The sequence below is a fragment of the Heterocephalus glaber genome, unplaced genomic scaffold (genome assembly GCF_053883595.1).
Source record: "Heterocephalus glaber isolate CG9 unplaced genomic scaffold, H.glaber_assembly_v1.0 deba00000594, whole genome shotgun sequence".
NCBI classification, from domain to species: Eukaryota; Metazoa; Chordata; class Mammalia; order Rodentia; family Bathyergidae; genus Heterocephalus; species Heterocephalus glaber.
This window is the reverse complement of record NW_028258151.1, coordinates 19,222,037-19,245,446: the sequence shown is the minus strand read 5'-3', so window position 1 is coordinate 19,245,446 and position 23,410 is coordinate 19,222,037. Positions and strand designations below refer to the sequence as shown.

General features: G+C 47.9%; 1 protein-coding gene across 18 annotated transcripts in view; it reads left to right on the top strand.

The window, feature by feature from the left end:
* Positions 1-15,084, top strand: part of Shank2 (SH3 and multiple ankyrin repeat domains 2) — a 534,108-nt gene extending 519,024 nt beyond the window's left edge. For all 18 annotated transcript variants that reach the window (XM_087205461.1, XM_087205469.1, XM_087205467.1 and 15 more), the window contains one exon: positions 9,374-15,084. In XM_087205461.1, coding sequence (XP_087061587.1) covers positions 9,374-9,944 — 571 coding nt within the window. In that variant the 3' untranslated portion in view covers positions 9,945-15,084. The remainder of the gene's footprint in view (positions 1-9,373) is intronic.
* The last annotated feature ends 8,326 nt before the right edge of the window (positions 15,085-23,410 follow it).

Here is a 23,410-nt window from a genome sequence, read left to right as displayed (position 1 = left end):
CTATGTACATATGCCACACCCTGAAATGGCCCCTCAACCATGTGTTGTTGCTGGATGATGTTCACCGCAGCCCCACTGGGCCCCACCATCGCTTGTGGTTCTTGGTTTTCTCTCTTCCCCCTGACGTGCTGGCTTGCTATTCCCAGGCAGAGTGTTCTTCAGTTTTTCCCACTGATGTTGGTCTCCGGTTTCATCATTTTGACTAATGAAGTCTTTCTTCATTCTCCTGCTGGGCAGACATCTGATTCCAACAACTAAGTCCATTAATCAGTGATATCACATTGCAGTTAGGTCTTGAGATGTGGGCTGGGAGCCACAATTTTCCCAGTTACCTTTCAGTGTGGATATAAATAAATTACTTGGATGGTTCCCATTACTCTTCAGAGGAATTACCAATTGGCTGTGTGATAAAGACACATGATGTTACCACTATTAATAGGGCTCCCCCACTACCAATGACATTCAAATAACACCTCCAGGTGGAAAGAAATTCCTCATGTGCCCAGCATGTTTCTCTACTGACTGAGGGAAATGCATTAGGAACTCCCCATTTCTGGTGGACGCGTATGCACATACACATTTGCACTTAATACATACTTAGAAGTCTCAAGGAAATCTTAAAAACAAGTCATTCTGCCTCTTCCCATTATGTTCTTTATACTGTCATTCCATAGGTAGAAATCACAGGTAAAGTCTCACCTAAGTGTTTCACACTTTTACTTGCTGAGTAGTGTTTATTACACGAGAGCAGGAGCCCAGGTGTTCTGGAGAGGCTGGATGGCTCGCCCACGTGCACAGCCAGCAGGTGCCAGAGACAGGACTCAGCCCAAAGTCTCCAAACTCTGGCCTCCTCTTGTTAGTGCTGTCTGCAGGAAGGAGGGAGCTGAGAGAGGAGGACTCCAGGGCTAGAGAAAAGAATTCACTGTTCAGGCTCGGGGAGCAGCCTACCCCAAGCCAGGATCCCTTGGGCAACATCCACTCAGCAGGTCCAGGAGCCTCATCCCCCGGGGCCTGCTTGAACAGCAGCTGGGCAGCTTGCCTCTTCCAGTCACTTTTGGGTTGCTCAGAGCAGAATAGTGTTCCATCCTGGAGGTGTCTCTGGGGCCTCACTGCCCTGGCACTTCTCTAGGTAGACACAGGCAGGGAGGGGCCTCAGACAGCCATCACGTGGTGGACTTCAAGACAGCAGCTATATGATCACCTGTAACCCATGCTCCATGACCAAGAACAGCCACCACCCAGAGTAGTCACTCACAATAAGCACATTAACCAACACCTACAAAGCACCTGCCGCATGCTGGGCATCAGTTCCCACCTGTACCACCAGCGGGGCCTATAATTATTCCCACCACACAGTCAAGGAAATTGGAGGTCAGAGCAATGAGGCAAAGGAGCCAGTGCTGCTTAGCCAGAAGGCATAGGTCTAAACCACCCACCTAGGATGGCTCAGAGCTTGACTCCTATCATCTGCCTGGAGCTAGGGATTACCTTGGAAGGAAGGGCCAACTCTCTGATGACTATCTGCAAGGCTGAGATTGCTGGCAGGATGGCGGTGCTGCTCCTGGGCCTGGGAATTTCCTGTGACTGATAATAGGCAAGTGCAGTCACTAGATGTCACCAGTACTGCTGAGTAGCAGGGCCATATCCAGTCTTTCCTGCTTCCAGCTGAGGGTTACTCTCAGTTAGACAAGGACTAGGATGGTCCCAAGAGAGCAGAGATGACTTGGGGCACTAAAATCAGCACACAACTCTGACCCTCCTTTTCTGACCCTCCTTTTCTGATCAGGTTGGGCACTGGAGACATAGCCATTGGGAATGTGAGCTGCTGTCTGGTCTAGTTGGGGTGGCAGTCTATAGAGCCATCAGTGGGGCCCATCCTGCCCCAGGTGCCTGTGTATATTGACAACAGGCAGCACTCAACTTGCTCACAAGATGTGTTGGGGAAGGCTTCTCTTACTGCCCTCCTACCAGGCTTGGGGTCATTCACTCTGAAGCACTCTCAGCCTGGGCATCTCTTTAAAGGCAACTAAAAATTCAGAGTTGTGAATGGCCCTGAATAAAATAAAGCTCAAAATTGGATGGAGGGGATTCCTATTGAGGAAAAAGAAGTTAAGTTTGTCTAGGGAAAAATGAAAAATGACGATGCTTTCCAAAATGACAAGCAGTGGTGCAAAAATCCAATTTCCACAGAAAACAGTTTTGATCACCAAGAAAGGGATGATTTTCAGAGTTGATCCTCTGTCATTCACCCCAGTGATGGTAAACCTTTTAGAGCTTTCAGTGATAACAAACAGCCTGCTGGGGCATGCATGCCACAGGTTCACCACAACTAGCCTAGGCTGAACTTGACCCTTTAGAGCAGTGATCGAGAACATTTTAGAGCTTTCAATGATAACAGCCGGCTGTGGCACGCATGCCATAGATTTGCCACCACTGCTTTAAAGCGACTTTTGCCCTTAGATTCTTCCCTAAAATGCTGAGAATGAGACCGTTCTTTCCTAGGGATCCAGGAGAAAAAGAGAAAGTTAATTCCTAGGTCCCTGCTTTCTTGGGCATGTTTGATCTGAGTTCTTGCTTCTTAGAGGTATTCCTCAAAATCAGGAATGTGGTGAGATTTGGAAATGTCTTGATTAAATATATGTTGTCAAAAGAAGACAAATAATTTTCTTGTATACATAGTGCTAGAGGCAGCTCTTGGCTTGACTTGAAAACCCTGCCAAGACTGGAGCCACCTGGCCATTCTAGGGTACCTGGCCTAATTATGCCAGGAAGTAACCTCATCTCAGGAGAATCTTTAACCAGCTCAAAGCAAAGGAAGCTGTGCTTTGAGCATGGGGGAGTCTCCAGGAGAAGTCGCTGGTTCTCTCAGGCAGAACGATGGCAGCAGTTGCTAACCCACGGGTCTCCCCACCCAACAATACGTCTGGCTGGGCCGCAGCATGCAGCCTGGGGCTTGGTACCCCTTCTCGAAGGACCTCAGAGCCCAGTGAATGACTGTCAACCCAGCCACAGCCCTTTGTGCTCTCTCACACTATGAATGCATGTGCAAAAGCATCACCAGCAATTATCAAATGTACTTCACTTGCACGCTTTTTACTTTCAAAGACCTTCAGTAATGATCGATGCACCTGATCTTCCTTCACAACACTGGAAGTGTTAGACATGAGCAGAATCCTTGCCATTTTGCGAATCAAGGAGCAGAATGCTTGGTGCCTTGGTTAAAGTCACATCCTGGGGACATACAAAATACCCAACTGCAGACCTCGGAGGCCAGCTGGACACAGTCTTCAAGCTTGGACCACTGCCCAGCCCATGGTCTCCTGAGTTCACTGGTCAGTTTACCAAGCTGCTGCTTTGTACAAGCCTGATACCAGGCCTGTGGAGAGAAACGAGAAATGCGCCAAGGAGGATACAGGACCCTCCAAAGCTGGGCAGTAGATCTGGTCATCAATCTTCATTCAATGTGTCACGCACCATGCAGAGCCCAGGATTTACCACTGAAGAAAATATTCCAATGCCTCTTCCCTTGGGGAGCTCAAACTCTCGAAAGGGGAAATGGACAATAAATACCAAACAAGATAAACCCCAACTGTGACAAATGTTGCGAAGAACTAAGGTGTTCTAACGGGTTAGTGATCTCATAAGGAGAGGAGCTGGCAGTCTGAAGAAGTGATACTTGAATGACTTAAAATACCCAAAAGAGTCAGCTGTGCAGAGAAGCAGGAACCCATGCCCTAGCCAGATGCAGAAAGGCGCTATTTATGCTGAGGAGATTGGGCCAGGTGGCAGGGTGGGGCCAAGCCACTAAGAGTAAGGGACATGGGGCCATGGGGAAATATGGGATCAAATTCCAAGGGACAACAGCCATCAGAGGGCTTGCTAAGGCTTGGCATGACCATGCTTTTGCTTCCTAAAGATTACCAGGCTCCTGTGTGGTCAGGGCATCACCTGATAATACAGAGAGACTGCTCTGGGAGCCCAAGTCTGAGATGAGGGGCCTGTGTTCCTGAGATGAGTAGTTGGGTACCAGGGAACTCAGGAGACCACAGCCCAGGCTGCCTGGCTGACAGGTACTGAACCTAAGCAAACTAGCTGTGACTTGGGAGATCCAGACATCATCTTTTCCCCAGGTTCCTGAGGTATAATTGACAAATACCAGATAGCATTTTTAAAGCCAGACAAATCTGGTGTTTTTCAAAGACACTTCGATGGAAAAGGTCAACTTTGCTTTCACTGAGTCTGTGGGAGGAACACAGCAGTGAGTGTGTGCTTAGGGGGACCCTGTGGCTTCCGACAGAGAGAACGGCACATGCTGGGTGCCCTCTGGACTGCTAGCTCTGAGTGGCAGTCCAGAAGAGCCTCAGGGTTGGCCTCCTGGCTGAGGCTCAGAATGGCCTGGGAAGAATTGTCTCAAAGTGCAGGTCCCAGAGGCACCAGTTCTCTAGCTGTCCAGATCGCACAACCTGCTCCCAAGGAGATGCTTTACCTCAACACGCCTCATCTGCCTCCCCTGCCAGTGCCCCAGCTCTCCACCAGCTCCCACAACATTTTCCTGAGAGCCTCTCCATTTTAAAATAAATCAATGTGGGTTTTTAAAAAAATTATCTCTGCCTGGCTATTCCAAGATCACTCTTAAACTGCCAGGACAACAGAGGTGCTTGATGGTGTTTCCATCACCCAGCCGCACCAAGCACTTGCCATGTCCTGCACCAACTGATGGGAAGGTGATGGGTAATACCAGTGAGAGGCCCTGGAATTTGCTATTGGTGTTTTGCTTCTTGGGGATGGTATTGGAGAGTCTCTGGCCAGGCAGGAGTGCATCCCTTGGTCATCAAACAGGAGGTTCAAGTCTTGTTCGCTTTGCATTTGGAGTGGGAGGCCAGCATTTCTCCATGAAACCTGAGGTGTAAGCTCCTAGCAGGGAGACTAGGTCTCTCTAGGAATGGCAGTCCCCTCCCAGGTCTTACCTTGGTCAAGTCACTCCACTTCATGATACAGGAAGTGGGCAGAGTCTCCATCAACCATTTCTTCAACAGTTTGTTAATATGCTCTATTCTGGGCCAGACTCTGAGGACTAAGATAGAGCAGACCACTTATGGAGTTCAGAGCCTAAGGGTGACTATGCAGCCTAAGAATCTAGGAGCACTGAGGGCTCCCAGCTGCTAAGCCATGGGGGCAATATGAGCATGGTAGAAGGAGAGGCACTAACTCTAGTCCCAAGGCTGCAGACCTGGAGCAGATGTTAATGATGGTTCTCTCATCTCTGTCTCCCTGCTTGGGGAGGCTATGAAGATAGAGTAACTTCATGAGACAGCAGTTTGGAAGCAAGTGCCATGCACAATGGGGATGTCACTAAAGCCCAATGGTAACTGAAGTGCAGAGGAGTGCCTGAGCACAGGAAGGAATCCAAGCCAAAAGGCCTAGAACCCCAGCACTAATGCTGGGCCTGTGAAGGACAAAAGGAGCATGCCTTCTCATCCCTGAACAGCCTCTGGCCCACACTGTTGCTTCTCAGCCAACCTAAATCTGTAAACAAAGAGAAGGCTGCTTGCATATCCCCACTACCACTACTACCACCTGTCCTTCCTGATAAAACTACAGTGTGTCCAGAGCTCTTGATTCCCTCTTGGGCTCTTTTTTTCTTTATTATTAATTTTCTATATGGGTTTGACTTTAAAGGCAGGCTACAGAGTGATTATCCAGGAGAGGGTGTGTGTGAGTGTGTGTGTGTCTGTTCTAAATCAGGACAACAGATTCCTGTGTGTTCCGCCCAGCAACTCAGTGGTTGCTTAGCAACATAATGATCTATGCACGAGGGAGGATCCAGTGAATCATATCAGTGTGATTAACCGAAAGGGAATCAGGCTACCCAGAAGACACAGGCTGAGCCAGCTAGCCACCCCTTCATTGTGCTCCAGCTCCCTGGTCATGTTCTTCTGTAGCCACGTTGGGTGGGGCACTGGCAGGCCCAAAGCATGTGGCCAGGTCTGACACCCCTGCAGTCAGCTGCTGGGCTGTCTGTCATCTCCTCGTAGACTTGAAGCAAAGGCCTGGTCCCAGTGGAACAGCATGTCCCACTAGGAGTGCTGATTTATCCTTCCTGAGTTGCAGAAGGGAAGACATAGCCCCAGGTCCTGTGTTGGGAAATTAGCAGGAAGCTGGTTGAATTCCTTCAAGCAGAGGACAGCACCCTTCCAGTGCCACTACTCTGTCATTCTGAAGTGCTTGACACTGTCCCAAGCCAAAGATGGCAAAGCTGTAAACTGCCCCCTGCTAACTGTGAAACTCACAACCATGTTGATTTCCAACTGGAGTTCTGGACTGCTTAGGCAGGCACTACCTACACTCATCAACCTGCCCAGAGCATGTGTCAGGAAGGGCCTGGCTCATACAGAGTCTCACCCAGGTCTGTGCCTCTGCTCTCCTTCTATCCTTGAAGGAAGCTGCTTTTCTTTCTTCTTCTTCTTCAATTAATTCTTAATTAATTCTTCAGTGTTGTCTCAATCACCTCATTTGTCATTTCCATTTGCTCCATGACGGGTGTTCACAGAAGAGGGTCATGCTGAAGAGAAGTAAGTGCCGCCTGCAGAGATGTGTGTGGTCTCCTGTGTGCCACTGTCCCTTGTTCCTGCTGCCCATCCAGGAGTCAGGAGCCTCCTTTCTGCCTCCTGATGGGCACAGCTGCCTGCAGAGCCCTTCCTTGCCAAAAACAGGCCCAGCCGCTCACAGCTGGGTCCTTACATAGTGTGTAGTGGTGGAACACACTGCTGAGCACTGCCCAGCTGCTGCCCCTTCGGGGATTAACTTGTTTCATGAGCCTGACAAGCAAACAGGTAGCTGCTCTCCAACAGGACGACAGCATGGTAGGTCCCCAGCTGCAAAGCACAGCATAGTCACCATGCAAGGCAGCTTCAGAGAAAGCACGCAGCAACTCTAACTCCACCCATCTTATCAGAACAAAAGTGCTCTTGGAGGGCCAGGGATTTAGCTCAGTGGTTCCGGTGCCTGCCTCCCAAGCGCAAGGTCCTAAGTTCAATCCCCAGTATCAAAAAAAAAGTGCTCTTGGAAGACGTTTTCCCACCTTTAAAAAAGCCCATCCTTCTCCCCAAAAGTCCTCAGCCTGATCTGCACCCCAGATCACCTCTGTTTAGAGAAGTTTCAGACTTACAGGTATTTCAACCATTGTAGCTCAGTTGTTCTTGAAAGTGGAAACCATGGGCTCCTTGAACAGATGCCATGCCTGCCACCATGCAGGGGTAGAGATGGGCTAGCTTGCTGCAGCACCTGCTCAGGCTAGACCTGGAGCCACCTACCTGTATTTGAGCAGCACCAGAGAGGGACCTTATAGGTCCCTTAGACCCTTACCATGTCTTCAGCCCACCTCCTCTTCAGGATTTAAACCTAGAGTCTCAGGGTCCAGTCCCTCACTGCCCGCAAAGCCAGTGGGCTCCCTAGCCTTTATTTGAGCTGCCTCTGACCTTACTGGGGCTGCCTCCTACCTGGCAGTGTAGCTACTACACTGCTCCAACTGGCTACCAAGCCTGAAGGCCCAGGGGGGAAGGCTCTACACAAGGCTGCGCATAGGGCTCTCAACCTCTAGGAAGCGGCCTGTGAGCATTCTGGGTACCCAGACATCCATGGCCCACAGTGTGCACCTGCCAGCCTCCCAAACCCTTCTCACAACAGGACTGATGCTCAAGCCCATGGCACAATGCCTTTTCAGGTGTGCACCTCCATTCTGACCCCGGTATGGGCCATACTTAAGTATATCCCCACCATGATTACTGTCAAGTGAAGTGCCACAGGGCTCAGAGGTACCTGGATGACCAGTTAGTGGCTTCACCCAAACACACACACACACACACACACACACACACACACACACAGCAGCCCAAGGAAAGGCATAGAGACCAGAGCCAGGTGACTGACCATACACGGCCCACTCCCTTCCTCACTTCTGCTCCATGTAGGCTCTGGCCTGCTAGCATTTGGCAGACCCTGAAGAAAAGCAGGACCTACACAAGTGGTTTCTATGGCCCAACACCTTTCACAGTGCTTGGCGACCTTGGCTCGCTGCAGACACTCTCCCACCCCATGCCTAGTCCTATCCCTGCAGGTCTGAGATGGACTCAGGAGTCCTCATTTCCTCCTAGTTGCCTAGGTAGGAGAGGGCCCGAGTTCACACAGGCAGACATATGGACTTGTATGCTACCCACACCTAAGTCAGTATTTGGCAGAGCCAGGACACGAGTTGACATCTCTCAATCCAGATCCTGAAGGGCCTGTGTAGGTCGTATCTTTCTAGAAGGGGGTGGGTTCATGTGAGTGAGCCCGAAAGCCAAGAAACACACATATGCTTTCACCTCTGCAGGGGCTGTGGCCACAGGGGTGGCAGCCATGGTGGCAGCCTGGGGATACCAGAACAAGAGCCAGGACCCAGAGAGATGTTTGTCCACCCTGGGTGTGGCCAGAACACCTCCCAGTGAGGGGCATTTTATAAAAAGACCACCTCCATGTAGCCAAGTTTGAACAGAACTTCCCCAGTACCAGATGTCACCTGTGCTGCCCACCCCAGCGCCAGTGGAAGGGGCACTTATGAAAGCTGACCCTCTCTCTTCCAGCTCCAATAGCTTCACCTGCCTATGCATAGTGAAAAGGGCAGGGCTGGAACCTGGGATTCCCTTCCAACCTCTGCTTTCAGTAGGGACTGCACATCTTCCTACTGAGTCTCCACATGGAAGTGAGGAACACATCAGTACATCATTTCATACTGCAGCGAGACAGGCCTGTAAAGTTCAGGGCCACTTGGGAAGCAGACCCTACCGAGGTCAGCTCAGAACACGCTGTGACAAACTGCTCCTTTCCCTCTGGGTCTAGGGAGAACTTCCTCCAACCCTGGGTGCCCTCATAGCCAAGGGCCTCTACCTAAGGAAGCAGGTCCAGCCCAAAACCATGGACTTCAAGCCAAAAAGCCAAGAATGGCCAGGCAGCTGAGAGCAGCTCAGACAGGATCCTTCCTCAAGGGTGTGCTTCCTCTAAACAAAGGCATGTCATTTTGAGAGGGATCCGGAATGTCCCTGGACACATTCCCCTAGGGACTGGCTGTCTGAATGCCCTCTTTGAGTGAAACACCCCCAGTTTCCTCATATCCCCAAACAGGTAGGCCCTTCCAGCTCCTCCAGCCCAGGCTCAGGTGAGAGGCTGGTGTGGTGTGCTGCAGTGTCTCCTGCCCCTCCCACTCCATCCTGGCATGGCAAGTCAATTGCTCATTGCCAGTGATCTGCTACTAGATGCTCTGGTGTGGCTTGGGCACCTCCCCGACCCTCCTCAATGACCTGGCTTGTGATGGTTTTCTCTGTTGTTGCCGTTTCAGAAGCCCGGAGGTCATGAGCACCGTCTCAGGTACACGGAGCACGACGGTCACATTCACTGTCCGCCCTGGCACCTCCCAGCCCATCACCCTGCAGAGCCGGCCCCCTGACTATGAAAGTAGGACCTCAGGAACAAGACGTGCCCCAAGCCCTGTGGTCTCACCAACAGAGATGAACAAAGAGATCCTGCCCACCCCTCTGTCTGCCGCCGCTGCGTCTCCTTCTCCCACACTCTCAGATGTCTTTAGCCTTCCAACCCAGCCCCCTGCTGGGGACCTATTTGGCTTGAATCCAGCAGGTCGCAGCAGGTCGCCATCTCCCTCAATACTTCAACAGCCAATCTCAAACAAGCCTTTTACAACTAAACCTGTCCACCTATGGACTAAACCAGATGTGGCAGATTGGCTGGAAAGTCTGAACTTGGGTGAACACAAAGAGACCTTCATGGACAATGAGATCGATGGCAGTCACTTACCAAACCTTCAGAAGGAAGACCTGATAGATCTGGGGGTGACTCGAGTCGGGCACAGAATGAACATAGAAAGGGCTTTGAAACAGCTCCTAGACAGATAAGGATGGCTGCTCCTTCCCTTTATAGACTTCTTGTTATAAGTAGAGATGGGCTTATGCTGAAATATCTGATGGCAAGCAGAGTCTGTGAGCACCAACCCATTCCATGGGTTTGTCTCCCAGTACCCAAAGAAATGCTGAGGGCATCCACTGTGGCTGAGCCAAAGCCTTGGAACCCCAGCTATCCACATGGGTTTCTTGGGTGGCTTCTGTCCAATAGGGAATGGGGAGGGGGATTTTCTAGCATGGATACAGATTCCTGGCCTGCTCCCCAGCATGCAGGTGACCTCGCTTTGCTGGGCTGAAGAGGCTCCCATTGATTTCACAGGGGATCCTTGCTCTTGTAGGCAGACACCAATGTACTCCAGATACCTCCTGAGACCTCCTTGCTCTGCTTTCTGGGCAGCTCTCACCACGAAGGTCCCAATACAAGCCTTTCCTCTATCCTGTGGCCTCTTGGAGGATGCTCAATGCCCATTTGCTCCTGTCTCTTTCCTGTACTTGCTTGCAGTGAGATGCTCCCAGACAGGCTTATCCAGTGCCCTTCCTGGGCCTAAAAGGTAGAGAAACATTTTTTCCTGGCTGGGTCACTTACCCCATCTCCTCCTATGTTGTGCACCCATGGTTCTTAGCCATGAGGTTCTTGGCAGCAGTGGGCATTTGAATGGGATCGTGCCCAGCTTTGCTTAGCTTTCTTTCTTTCTTTCTGCAAATCTATTCGCATAATTCCAAGGTGGCCACAAAGATGTCACATGGAGTTAGTCAAAGCACAAGGTCACGATCCCAAGGAGGGGAGCCCTGGCCATGGGAACCAGCCATTGTGTAGTTTCCTGGGCCTGTGGCCTCTTCTAAGACAAGAGCAGTTACTGCCAGGAGCATCCGCCAAGGATGGAGGGGGTCTTCTGCCTCTCAGGATTCTTTTTAATTGAAGGCCTGTTGAGCTCTGCAAAGATCAGAGCAGGTGAGCATCCACTCTGACATAAAGGACAAGAAGATAACATGGCTCATGGTGAGCATGTGCTGCCACAGGTGAGCTGACGTCTTCACCAGGAGTTGGTGGGGCTCTGGGACCTCAGTCTGAACCCAGCTGAGGGTAAGCATCTCTGCCAAGATGGCCCTTTTGCTCACAGATACCAGGGAAGGTGGTACTTAGGGGCTTCTCCCCCTCCTCTCCAGGTGTCCGGGAATCCCACCAGCTTGTCTTAATAGTACAACAGGGTCTTAGAGGACCCGATGGGCAGGGAGTTCAGACAGGACCCAGGGTAGAGAACAGAAGGTGGGCTGCAGGATGCAGGTGAAACGTGGATGAGTGCAGAAGCAAGCCAGGGAGCGCTCCTGGACCATGACCCTGTCTATGGCCCAGCTTCCTGAGCCTGTACCCTTCTTGCCTCCGAGTCTCCCCTTCCAGAAATGATACCTCTGATGTCCAAGGGAGGTTACCAGTTGCACATAGGCTGCAAAACATCAAGTCAGGCTTCCTGCACCTTCTCCCACGTGTGGAGAAGATGCAAATGTCAGGTGTGTGCTTTCATTATGATTTCAGAACTAGCCCAGCCCATCTCTAATTATAAAACACCTTTTTCCTTTTTCCTTTTTCCTTTTTTTTTTTTTTTGCTCACGACCATTGTGTCTGATGAGGTCTGAAACAACTCTAGAATAAACACATAAAATTTAGCAATTTAAAATCTTTCTTTACCGCAAGTTTAAATAGGTGTACAGATAGTTTATAAGCACAATATTTTAAGAAAAAAAAAAGTGGCTGGTCTACTAGGCAGCCTTTGTGCCACTTCAGTGCTAGAAAGTTAAAGAAAAAAAAAAACTTTTGTGATTTAATGATACTATTTCTGTGGAATAATTATACAAGTATGACCTTTTTAAATCAACCTTATCTGGATGCATCTGAACCAGCAGAGCTGTGTTATATTTTCTATCTTTGCTAGAACTTCACTGAAGGACAGTTATTTCTTCAAAAGTCATTACAATTTACAATGCAGCAGTTTCTCCAAAAGTAAAACCAAAATACACACCCTACACACACACATCCTTGATTTGGAAAGCCAGTCTTTGGACCATGTCTGTTCCAAAACCTTTTGCAGATCAATCTTTATATCTGAATGACCAAATCCAGTGGAATCAATTGAATGTTAAAGTGCTTTACTTCATGTACTTTCTGTTTTCCAAGATGAGATGAATGAGTATTGCTCTAGAAAAAGGTACCACAGGCGGCTGTATTTCAGAAAATGTAAAAATAGTGATTCTGCCATTAATTCGTCTTCCATTTGATGATTTTGCAAAATTTCTAAGTACACCACTTCACCAGGCTCTTTTCCTTTGCCTACAGTTGCCATTACCTCTACACACAGTGCCAGGAAGAATGCTAGACAGGAGACCTGGTGGCTTTGGGTCTACTGACTCGGGCAGCCAGTCGGCAACAGCAACTACCACTCCCTCTCTTAATGAAACTTTCAGCCACATACCACTAACCAGAAGCAAGCTGACCAAAAGCCTCCAGAGCTGACAGAATCTACATTATCACAGAATAGCAGTAGGATGTATGAGAACCTGCACTGACCAACAAAACACACAGGTGTTGCTGAGATGAGTCTACTCTGGCTTACCTGGATGGTTTTACTACAGAAAGCAATAGTTCCTGTCAAATCACCGCCTGCTGTTCTCCCCTCTGGGACCTGTCAGGACCAGGCCCTATCCCAGGACCCTCTTTAATGGTGGAACAAACGTTAAACTGCTCATATAATGATCATGTTAATATTACTCCAGGTTTTACGATCAACTTTTGTTATATACTGTAATTTAAACAAACTGCATTTACATGCCTAGTTTCTGTAATATTGTGTATACAAAACCAAAATCTCTCAAGATGTAAATTATATATACCTGCCAAGATACCTTCTCCAGGGCGTCTGTGCACATTTTAAGTTAATTCATATAATATAAAAATGACTCAATGTGACTGTTGATTTGCTGGATTTTACATATCACAAAGTGAATTATTTGTGGTACTTTAGTTAATAAAACAGTAACTTTTTTCTGAGTTATTGAACAAGCAAACATTATCCAGTTGATCTGGCAATGACTTTTTTGTGTGTGGGCCACATATATTGATTTTTCCCATTAACAATTTGTTTTTGCTTTTTAAATACTAATATGTTTCACACTATAGTTTCTGTAACACATGTTCGCATATCTATGTTGCTGTTACTTTTGTGCTTTTATTCTTTTTAGACTTTATTAAAAAACAAGAAAACAAAAAAAGCTCCTGTAATTTGCACTTTCTCCCAATCCTTAAATCTCTTGTATGGCAACCAAAATTACTGTAAAAAAAAATAAATATACTCTTGCACTAAGGTTGTGGTTCTGATTGCAAACAGTGAAAACTGTCTGAATTAAACAAACAAAAAGTTGCCAAAATGGTGATCTAACATAGGTTATTTGAAACATCACAGCCAACTTTACCTCTACAAAACTGACCAGATAATATCTTTCATCAAAGAGTGAAGATCCTTTCCTAGAGCTAATCTGCCTTGGTTCCATTTACTTAACGTATTCTTGGTGTCTGAATGGAAATGTGTGTATCAGTTTAGAATTGTGTAAAATGTCAGAACTGGCTTCTGTGACTACCTGTGAGCCCAGGACCAAGGCCTGGCTGTTCCTTCTGTTCTGTGGTGGGAGCAGGAGTGCCCTGGAGACTGAGCCAGGCCTGGATCTCTCTCCTGGTGGGAGAAGTGCCCCACACCCCAGTGGGCTGTCTTCTAGCCATAAAGCCCTGATAGTTACAGACCTGGGCAGCATGTCTGGTCAACGTTACCCAATGTTTTAATAAGCAAGCAACATACCAAGGCCTGGAACAAGGAAGAATTTGTGTCCTTTTGGAAAGAATTGAATCAGGAAGACATAGGTTATTGCTTCTGCTTTAGGGAAGTGGCACTTTTTTTTTCCTTTTGCAGTACTAGGGATTAAACCCAGGGGGTACTGAGCTACATCCCCAGCCCCTTTTTTATTTTGAGACATGGTCTCACTAAGTTGCCAAGCTGGCCTTGAACTTGTGATCCTCCTGCCTCAGCCTCCCAAGTACCTGGGACCACAGGCATGCACCACCACTCCTAACAAGGGAAGTATATTTTAAACTTAAACACTGAAACTTTTTGGACTCTTCAGTGGAAAGAGTTTCTAGTTTCTGAATGGTTTCTTCTATTCTGGCACATTCTCCACCTGAACAGCAGCCACTGTGTTTCCATTCATCAAGAAGTCCAATCTTCATGTCTTTGTGGTTTACCCTGCCACCACCTCAACATCAAATAGTTAACCACCACCCCCTAACTTCACTGTCCAATGGCTTCTTCCAAACCTTTTTCCTAAATACAGTATTTGTCTTGTTAAAGGGAAAAAAAATCATTGGAAGGCTTTTCTTTTACTTGAACACTATCTGAGGTATTTTAATAACCAGTGAAACTGGAATGTGTTTCTGTTTCTGCAGATATCATGTACACATCCAAGTAAAATGCCACAGTGGCTGGGTGGCCCTACAGCTGCATGCAGAGGGGACTGCCCCTGCCTTGGGGGACAGGAGAAACTCCAGCCTTGGTTCTCTGAGTGCAGCTGATCTTATCCCTTCAACTCTTAACCCACACTGTATCCGTGGCTTTGTTTTTTCATGATCCTTGTAACATGGTTCTATATCTCGTAATATTTATTGTTTTGTTTAAAATTACAACAATCGCTGTTCAGTGCTTCTACTCTGGAACTCTGTTCATAGCAATTCTGGAACTTTACTATGAGCCTTTCAAATAAATACAGAAAAGAAAAAAAAGGAAAAAAAACAAAAAACAAAGTGTGTGCCTTGGGTGTTTTGAACCTGATCTGCATAAAACCATATTGTACTCAAATGCTGTATATTTAATGAAAGGATAAAAATATCTTCAATGTATTAATGTAGCTGATAAAATAGTTCTAGTGCCTTGTTTTCTGAACTGAGAAGCCCATATGAATGGGCTTCATAAAGAAAAAATAATTCGAAAAATGAAATGTAGAAGATCTAGACCTGACTCGGGAGCCTTTCTCATCCTGAGACTGTGGAATATACACAGTCATTTAAGTTAAAAAAATAAAAAGAACATTGAAACAAGATTGTGTTATCAATTAATTTTCCATTAAAAGTTCTCTCTACTATATCATTTTCAGTATTTTCATTTAATTAAAATACAATCATGTTTGAGAATGTTCACAGAAAAGAAAAACCCTGGACTTTCTGGCCCTCCTCCTTGTGTTGTTTCGCCCCCTGGTGGTGCTTGTTGGTAATGCTTATCGAGGTCAGCAGTACTGATCATTGGCACATTTTTGGTAAAAATACACATAATAATTGTTTTTACAGATTGAGGTCACTCATCACAGAAAAACTATTTCCATTTTTCATAAGTTAAAGGAGTGGCAATACATCTGTCTTCCTTTTAAAAGAAAACTGATGTAAGAAGTATATCCGGTCTAATTCTTGTCTCAATGCTGTCAGGCTCCGTTTGCTCAATTCAGCTCAATGTTCTGCTTCCCTGAGTGGCTCCTGGCATCTTGGATGAGCTGAGTGTAGTAACCATGTTAGAAACCGGTACTGTGCCTGTAGGAGCTGACAGTCACTGCAATAGTGAGCTCTGGTGGGATTCTGGTCAGACAGGAGCAGCAGCACCACCTCAGGGACCCCACCTCCTCAGGGATGGCAAGCAAGCCGTCAACACTTCCAAAGGCAGGGCAATATTATGTGCTGTGTCCATCAACATATCCTGAGCTATCCGACCACATACATCTCAGGGGACCAAAGGGCTCCTTAGATCTAGAACTCTCCCCTGTGCCTGCTGACTTCACATGACTTCCACCCAGCCAGAATAAACTGGATATCCAGTTTCTTTAGTCTTGGGAACATATGTAGTCAATAATACAGGAATCTGAAGGAAATGGTCAGGGAGAGGAGCCACAGCTGCTCTGGGGCGCCATTCCACTCATTAGCAGCAGCTGCCTCTACTCAAAGCAAATAGTTAAAGGGTGAGTTGGAGCACTTTGCACAGCCCCGGGCAAGATAGCCACCTGACGATATGACTGGGAGCTGAGCCCTGGGTCCTGTAAGAGCTGAAGATTAGGGATATGGCCAAGTCACAGAACTTGGACATAACTCAGCAGCCACTTGCTTCTGGTGGCCAGTACTCCTTTCCAGTGCTATCAGAAGGCATTTGCCCTGCCACTGCCCAACTGTAGTCTTCCCAGCCTTGGATGGCAAAAACATGCCCTGCCAACCCAAAACCCAGAGGAACAAGAGGAGCACACAGCATTGAGCATATATTGGTACACGGACCCCAGAGGTGGACCAGGATAGGAAAAGCAGTACATCTACCTGGTGCTGTCTGTACAAACACCACGTAAGAATACTGCGCCTAGAGAGCCTGACGGCCCTACAGGTAGAAACCAAGAGCCTATTTCCCAGATAAGAAAATCAAGTCTTGCCAAGGTCCACAGTGAGCAGAGAGCCAGGGTTTGTCTGCAGCCTCCCTGGCTAAGTCCATCGGTAGGTAAGAACCACAGTTGTCCTGGGAACTGGTGCTTGGTCAGAAACTGCCCTTGATGACAAGGATATTCCTTCTCCCTGCCCCTTTCTGAAGTCACTTGTCCAGGGCCAGGGGTTCAGGTGGCTAGGCAAGTAGGACTCAGCTGAATCAGCTAAGGGTTGTGGGAAGGGGAAACAAATTGGAGGCAATCTTGATCTTTCTACTGAGATCAAGAGAACCATAAGTAGGGAACCCTGGTTCTCAGAGAGATGACCTGTCGTTGGTAAAGAGCACCGTGAATACATGTGGCATCTGCTTTAGTTCTCAAAGGAACTCTAAGAGATAAGTGTCAACAAAACAACTATCCCCTTTACTAATGAGGAAACCAAGGCTCAGAGAAACAGATGCCGGTTCCATGGCCTACAGCTGGAACCAGTTTTCCTGAAGACTGAGTCCTCACCACCAGCGCAGAGAGGCCCTGAGCCGGTCCTCCCTAGCCCTTCCTGTTGAACTCTTCCATCCATGGCTGTGAATCACTCAGGAATCAGTCAGAGCCAGTTCTGGTGCTTAGAGTGGATCAGCACCTAACCTACCACAGCATCCCTCTACCAGTGAGAACTGGGGCAGCCTCCTCCTCCCTATCACCTCAATGCCTACAAAAAAGGCCAAGCAAATGAAGAAGGAAACAGAGTCTCAGAACTACAAACCACAACGCTTTGAAACTTCACATTTTAAAGCCAGAGGGATGGAGAAGCACCAGCCCTTCTTGGCCTTGAAGCCTGCCATCTGGACAAGCTAAAAATAAATGCTCTATTTTCAAACAAGAGTTTATAAAATGTAGACAGGTGTGCTGGTGCATGCTTGTAATCCCACCACACAGGAGACTGAGGCAGGGAGATTGCAGCAAGTTCAAGACCAGCCTGGGTTACATAGTTGGTGAGTTCAAGGCCACCCGGAATTACCCAGTGAGACCATGTCTTAACAACAACAACAAAAAATTTAACCACAAAGGTCCCAACAGAGGCACAGGGGCCTGGGGAAAAACCACATGACCTGAAACCATTAGTGCCTAGCAGGCAATACGCTCCCCCCCAGCCCCGGTGAAGGGCTCAGTGAAATAAGTGATAATTCCTTACCATCTGGGAGGAGACCACTTAAGAAGATGGCTGGATAGAGCATGAAATGAAGCACCATGCATCACAGCAGCAGCAGATGCTGTCCTGCCCAGGCCCATCCCATCCTGAGCCATCTGGCCTTCCCCAGCCTGCTGCTATCACACAGCCACCCAAGAGCCTCCTTGGCGCTGGATCCTCCAGTACTTGGAAAGTTCCTCCCCTGGGGAGGAAATGCATGGCTTCCTGGACAACCGAACTTAAGAGTGGAGCTGGCTCCACTCACACCTCACATTCCCCACAACACTGATCCCTCATTACTTATTAGCATATTGATCACCCACCCACCTCCCTGTCCTGCACACTCCTCTGGAAGTCATCCGTCATGGGGCAGTTCTGCCCATCCCGTGCCCTGTCAGGACACAAGCAACAAGGACTCTCCTCTGGGCCAAACCCCACCCAGGCTCCTCTGAGCTCTCTTCCACACTGGGCCTCAGTTTGGACTACTACAGACAACCAAAGGATTTCGCCGACCCCTCTCCCTAGGCCTAAACTCTAACACAGTTCCAACAGCTCTAGGCTACATCCCCAGAGTGACCCTGGACCAGAGAATGCTCAGAGCTGCCAGAAAGGGCAGTCCAGCCTCACCTGATCACCCCCCCATCTCTTCCTTAGAGCATGCGCGCTGCAAACTGCACCTACCATAACCAGGAGCGTCTCGAGGCCCAGGCGCAGTGGGGGTGGGGGTGGGGGTGGGGGTGGGGGTGGGGGTGGGGAGCGCACATTCCCGCCCTCCTAACTGCGCACAGCCAGCATACCCAGCTTCGCCATTGCACTCTGGCCAGGCCTTTATCACTCCGCACCTCAACCACTAAAGGCCGCCCACCCACTCTCTCCTTTCTAATCACAAAGTCCCGGTACAAGGCCCTGTGCACCAAGTCTGTGCTCACCCTACCATATCAGGCCTTACCTTCGACTGGCGACAAAACTTCGTCCTCCTCAGGCACACAACCTTCCTGCCAGGGGCTTGGTGACCAATGGCTAGAAGTGGAGCACAAATTAGCCACAGAAGGCAAGAGAGGGCCCATGGCCTTCATATCACCAACTTCGCCCCAGGGACACACCAAGGTGGCCAGGTCTTTCCTACCTGTGCCTCAGGTTTGAAAGTGACGCTCAGAGGACACTGGGCCTGCCTGCCACGTGCCCTGCATAGACCAATCAATGGCAAAGCGCATGGACACCCTCCCCCCATTAGCTCCATTGGAGGAGGTGGGATACCTTCCAGCCAATCCGCAGGTCTGGGAGGCGGCCACAGAGGAGGCCCTGGGTCTGGTGTTTCCAGCCGGGAGTCGTTCCTGGGAGCCAGGAAACGCAGCAACTTGGACTTGCATCGAGGCCATTTCAAGGCCTTGAAACTGGTCTATGTGCACACTGAAAAGTACAGAATGACCCACATCCCTGCCACCAGGCTGTTCAAATGTTTGGCTAGGATACCAATCTCCCTCACATTCTCCCATCTTAGGTTTAACACTTTGTCTCCCACTTTCTTGGCTTTCCTTTCTACCCTAAGCCTTGTTCACGTAGCTGCCATGTCCCCATCCCTTCCTGGAAATGGTGGCATAATATCCCATTGAACAGGTCCACTTTTAGTTGGATATTTAGTGTAATTTCCAACGTTTACTGTTACAGCAGCACCCTATACTCAACCTCAGAAGCCATGATTTTCTTATCACCCCGTGCTGCTACGAAATACAGCACCTGGCTCAGCCCAGAGGTACAGACACTACCAGTTCGGTGCAGAAAAGTGGACTGGGTGTAAGTAAGACTTGTGTGGCAGACAGCGTGAGCTCTCTAGCCTCAAAGTCTTGTCCATACTTCCAAGTTCCGTGGCTTGTGAGCTGTGTGGCCAGGACAGCTCAACTCTGCTACAAACATCTTCACTCATACCCATAGAAACAGACTAGACAATTTAATAGCTCTATCAGTTGATACCATGTGCAGCTGCAAATAGCAAAATCTCCAATTAAAAGTAGTTTAGAAAGCTATGCATGGTGGCACATGTCTGTAATCCCAGCACTGAGGGAGGCTGAGGCAGGAAGATTGCAAGTTCAAGACCAGCCTGGGATTTGAGCAACTTGACAAGACCCTAAGACTCAAAATAAAAAATATAAAGGGCTGGAGATACAGTGTGAAGGCCCTAAGGTAGTGACCTTTTACAGCTTTCAATGATACAAACAGCCCGCTGTGGCATATGTGCCATAGGTTCGCCACCACTATCCTAGGGGAGCCTAGATGTTGTCTTATTCATTGACCCAGCACCTGGAACAAAGTGTTCTCAAGAAGTGTCTGTGTAGGGACCAGGGATTTAACTCAGGTTCTGCCACCTGCCTTGCAAGCACAAGGTCCTGAGTTCGAGCCCCGGTACCAAAAACAAAACAAAACAAGAAGTGTATGTGTGAGGGGCTGGGATTTAGCTCACTAGCGTCTGCCTGGCAAATCCAAGGTCTTGAGTTCAATTCTCAGTACTAGAAAAAAATAAATTTTAAAAAAAGTGTGGGAGAAGTGGGTGGTCTCTTGGTTTGATCTGACACCTCATCCTTTCCCTCAAACTTATCACCTCACAGCAGTCAAAGGCTGCTGACACTCCAGACATCAAAAGCTCTTCCAGGAGGAAGGGAAAAGACCAGGTCAGCCATGTCTGTCTCCTGGAACAGAAAAGCCAATGCTTTTCCAGAAAACAAACCACATGCCTCCTCATTCCCCTGTATGCCCCAACCTCCAGTACCTACAAATCTGCTTACCATCTCCATGGATTTGTGTGGTTTTTTTTTTTTTTGGAATCTCCATGGATTTGCTTAGTATAGGCATTTTGTAGAAATGAGATCATGCAATGTTTGTGCCTTTGTGGTTGGCTTCATTTACCAAGTTTCCAGATTCATCCATGTTGTAGCATGTACCAGAACTTTATTCATTATGACTGGCTATTTCGTTATATGGATAGACCAATGTTATGATTTAGATCTAAAATGTCCCCCTAAATTCTTCTGTGTGAGGAAGGTGATTGGACCATGGGGGTGCTATACTCAAGTGGATTCACCCGCTGATGAGTTCAGTAGCTGAATGTGCTGTTTAGGAGGTGGGGCCTGCTTGAAAACGGGTCCCTTGAGGCCTGACCTGAAAGGGTGTGTTCTTGTCCCCAGCACCTCCCTTCTGTTTCCTGGCTGCCATAGGTTGAGCACCTCTTCCTCTGCCAGTCCCCTCTGCCAGTTTTTTTCTGCCTTGGAGCCAGCCAACCATGAACTGAAACCATGAGCCAAAATAAACCTCTTCCTCTTTTTTTTTTTTGGTACCAGGGATTGAACTCGGGTCCTTGCGCTTGCCAGGCAGGCGATGGAACCACTGAGCTAAATCCCGGGCCCACCTCTTCCTCTTTTAAGTTGTGAATATACTGAGTATTTTGTCCCAGTGACAAGGAAAGTGACTAAGACAACAACATTCTATTTATCTACTCATCTACTGATAGACATGTAGACTGCACCTATCTTTGGCTACTGTGAAAAATGCTGCCACAAACATTTGTATGCCAAGGTTTTGTTTGAACATGTTTTCAATTATTTGGTGCATACACCTAAGAGCAGACACCTGGGGTCCCACAGCCACTCAATGTTGAACTTAACAAGGAGCTACCAACAGTTTTTTGCAATGGCTACACCATCTCACACTCCACTAGAGTGTATGAGGGCTCCAACCAGGAGACTTCTGGGGTGTCCTGTTCTTCTGGCTGCACTTCTCTGGTGGGGAAAGTTCAAGCTTTGGGTAAAGGGCTGTACTCCATCTCACACAACAAAGTGAATCTCAGGGAACAGGTGTGAGGTAGAAACTGTATTTCCCACAAGCACAGGGTGTCTTACTTATTCAGAGGCCTCCAGAGTGCAGCCCAGGTGCACATGAGATTTTAGTGGCAAAGACAGCTTCTATATGTGCTGTCTGCACAGCCTCCTGCAGCTACATTGGTCCCCAGCTTATAGAAGAGGCGCTCTAAGACAGTGATTCTCAAAGTGTGGTCCCTGAACTGGGGGCAGCCACCGAAGCCTCATGTGAGGACTGGTTGGAAATACCAGTTTCTGGTCTTCCCTACCACCTGCCGAGTCAGAAATGCCAGGTGGGGCCAGAGATCTCTGCAAACAGACCCTCCAGTGATCCTCATGCCTGCTGGAGTTTGAGCATAGAATAAATCTCTGCAGAACAATCCTACCTGCAAACTTCAGCTATGTGACACTAGGAGACACAGGGGGACACTTGAAGCCACTACAGTGTGGCTCAACCTCTGCATGAGGACAACTCTGGCTGTGGCAGTTCATCTGGCCATACTGAGCACCCAGAAGGGCACTGTGGCCACTTTTTTGCCCACTGGCAAGGAACTGGCGGGCTCAACCCGGGGAGCAAAGGGAGACAGGTGCACTAAGCCTCAATGTCCATGGTGGGAAGAACCACATCTGGGAAGCAGCCTCCTGGATGCCAGGCTCCCACTACCCACCCAAGAATCACTCTGCTCCTCCAAGTTTCCATCCGAAACACACACTGACAATCAAGGTAACCCCGGGACCTTTGTCAGTGCAAACGAGGTCCTGGATGGAAAACTGCCAGGCAAAGCAAAGAGGAATAATATTCAAACATCGGTTAATTTTTTTTAACAAATAGGTAATAATACACGTGGTAGAAAATTCAAAAGGGATCAGAGAAGCGCACATTTCTCCTCCCCAGCCTCCAAGGCCTTCCCCAGTACTGGAGCCTATTTAAGAATTCTTTGTGATTCTTTCCAGGGCTAGTGCATGCACCTGCGAGCACTTACGGATGAATCATTTGAAAATCCCAAATGTAGCTCACTCTACACTCTCTTGTACCAGTCTTGTTATTTTTGAAAATTATTTTGAAATTACTATGAACTCTATCAGGCACATCAAAAAATGAACACCCATGTCCACCACCCAGGTTAAGACAATGAACATGACAGGTATCCTCAAAACCCTTCCTGCCCTGTTCCACCTAGAAGCGGGCTGGGGATTTAGCTCAGTGGTTCCGCTGCCTGCCTTGCAAGTGCAAGGTCCTGAGTTCGATCCCTGATATCAAAAAACAAAACAAAAAACAACAAAAACACCTAGAAATAACCACTGCCTGGAACTTTTGTTCATTCTGTGCAGGTTTTTATATGCTATTGAATATGCATGCTTCCACAAGCAATATGTACTATTACTGTGCACAATCTAAAACCTTCTACAGATACTCTGCTGTATGCCTGATATGATTAGCTGTCCTGATTAAGGAAAGGGTGCCTGGCACACAGACATCACGTGGTGAGTGCTGCCACTAATGCCATCAGTACTGTATCATTGTTGGCAATCATGACTCCTTCTACAGCCGGCTTATTTTACTCAATAGTGTTTTTGAGATTCATCCAAGATGGCAAGTATAGTTCTAGATCATTCGTATTCACAGTTGAATAGTATTTCATTATATGAATGTATTAATATGCGTTTATCTGGGGAAGTAAAAAGAATTAAGATGTTATATACATATACCAACTCCTCACAATGCAAATATGTACTAATAAAAATTAAAATTAAGACAATATGTATTTATTCATCTATGGATGAGTCTTTAGATTATTTCTAATTTGTCACTATCAGAAATTATTTGGAGGTGATCAGTAAGCCAGTGAAATAGTCTGTACCAGTGGCAGCAAACCTATGGCATGCATGCTGCAGCAGGCTGTTTGTATCACTGAAAGCTCTGAAAGGTTTGCCCTCACTGC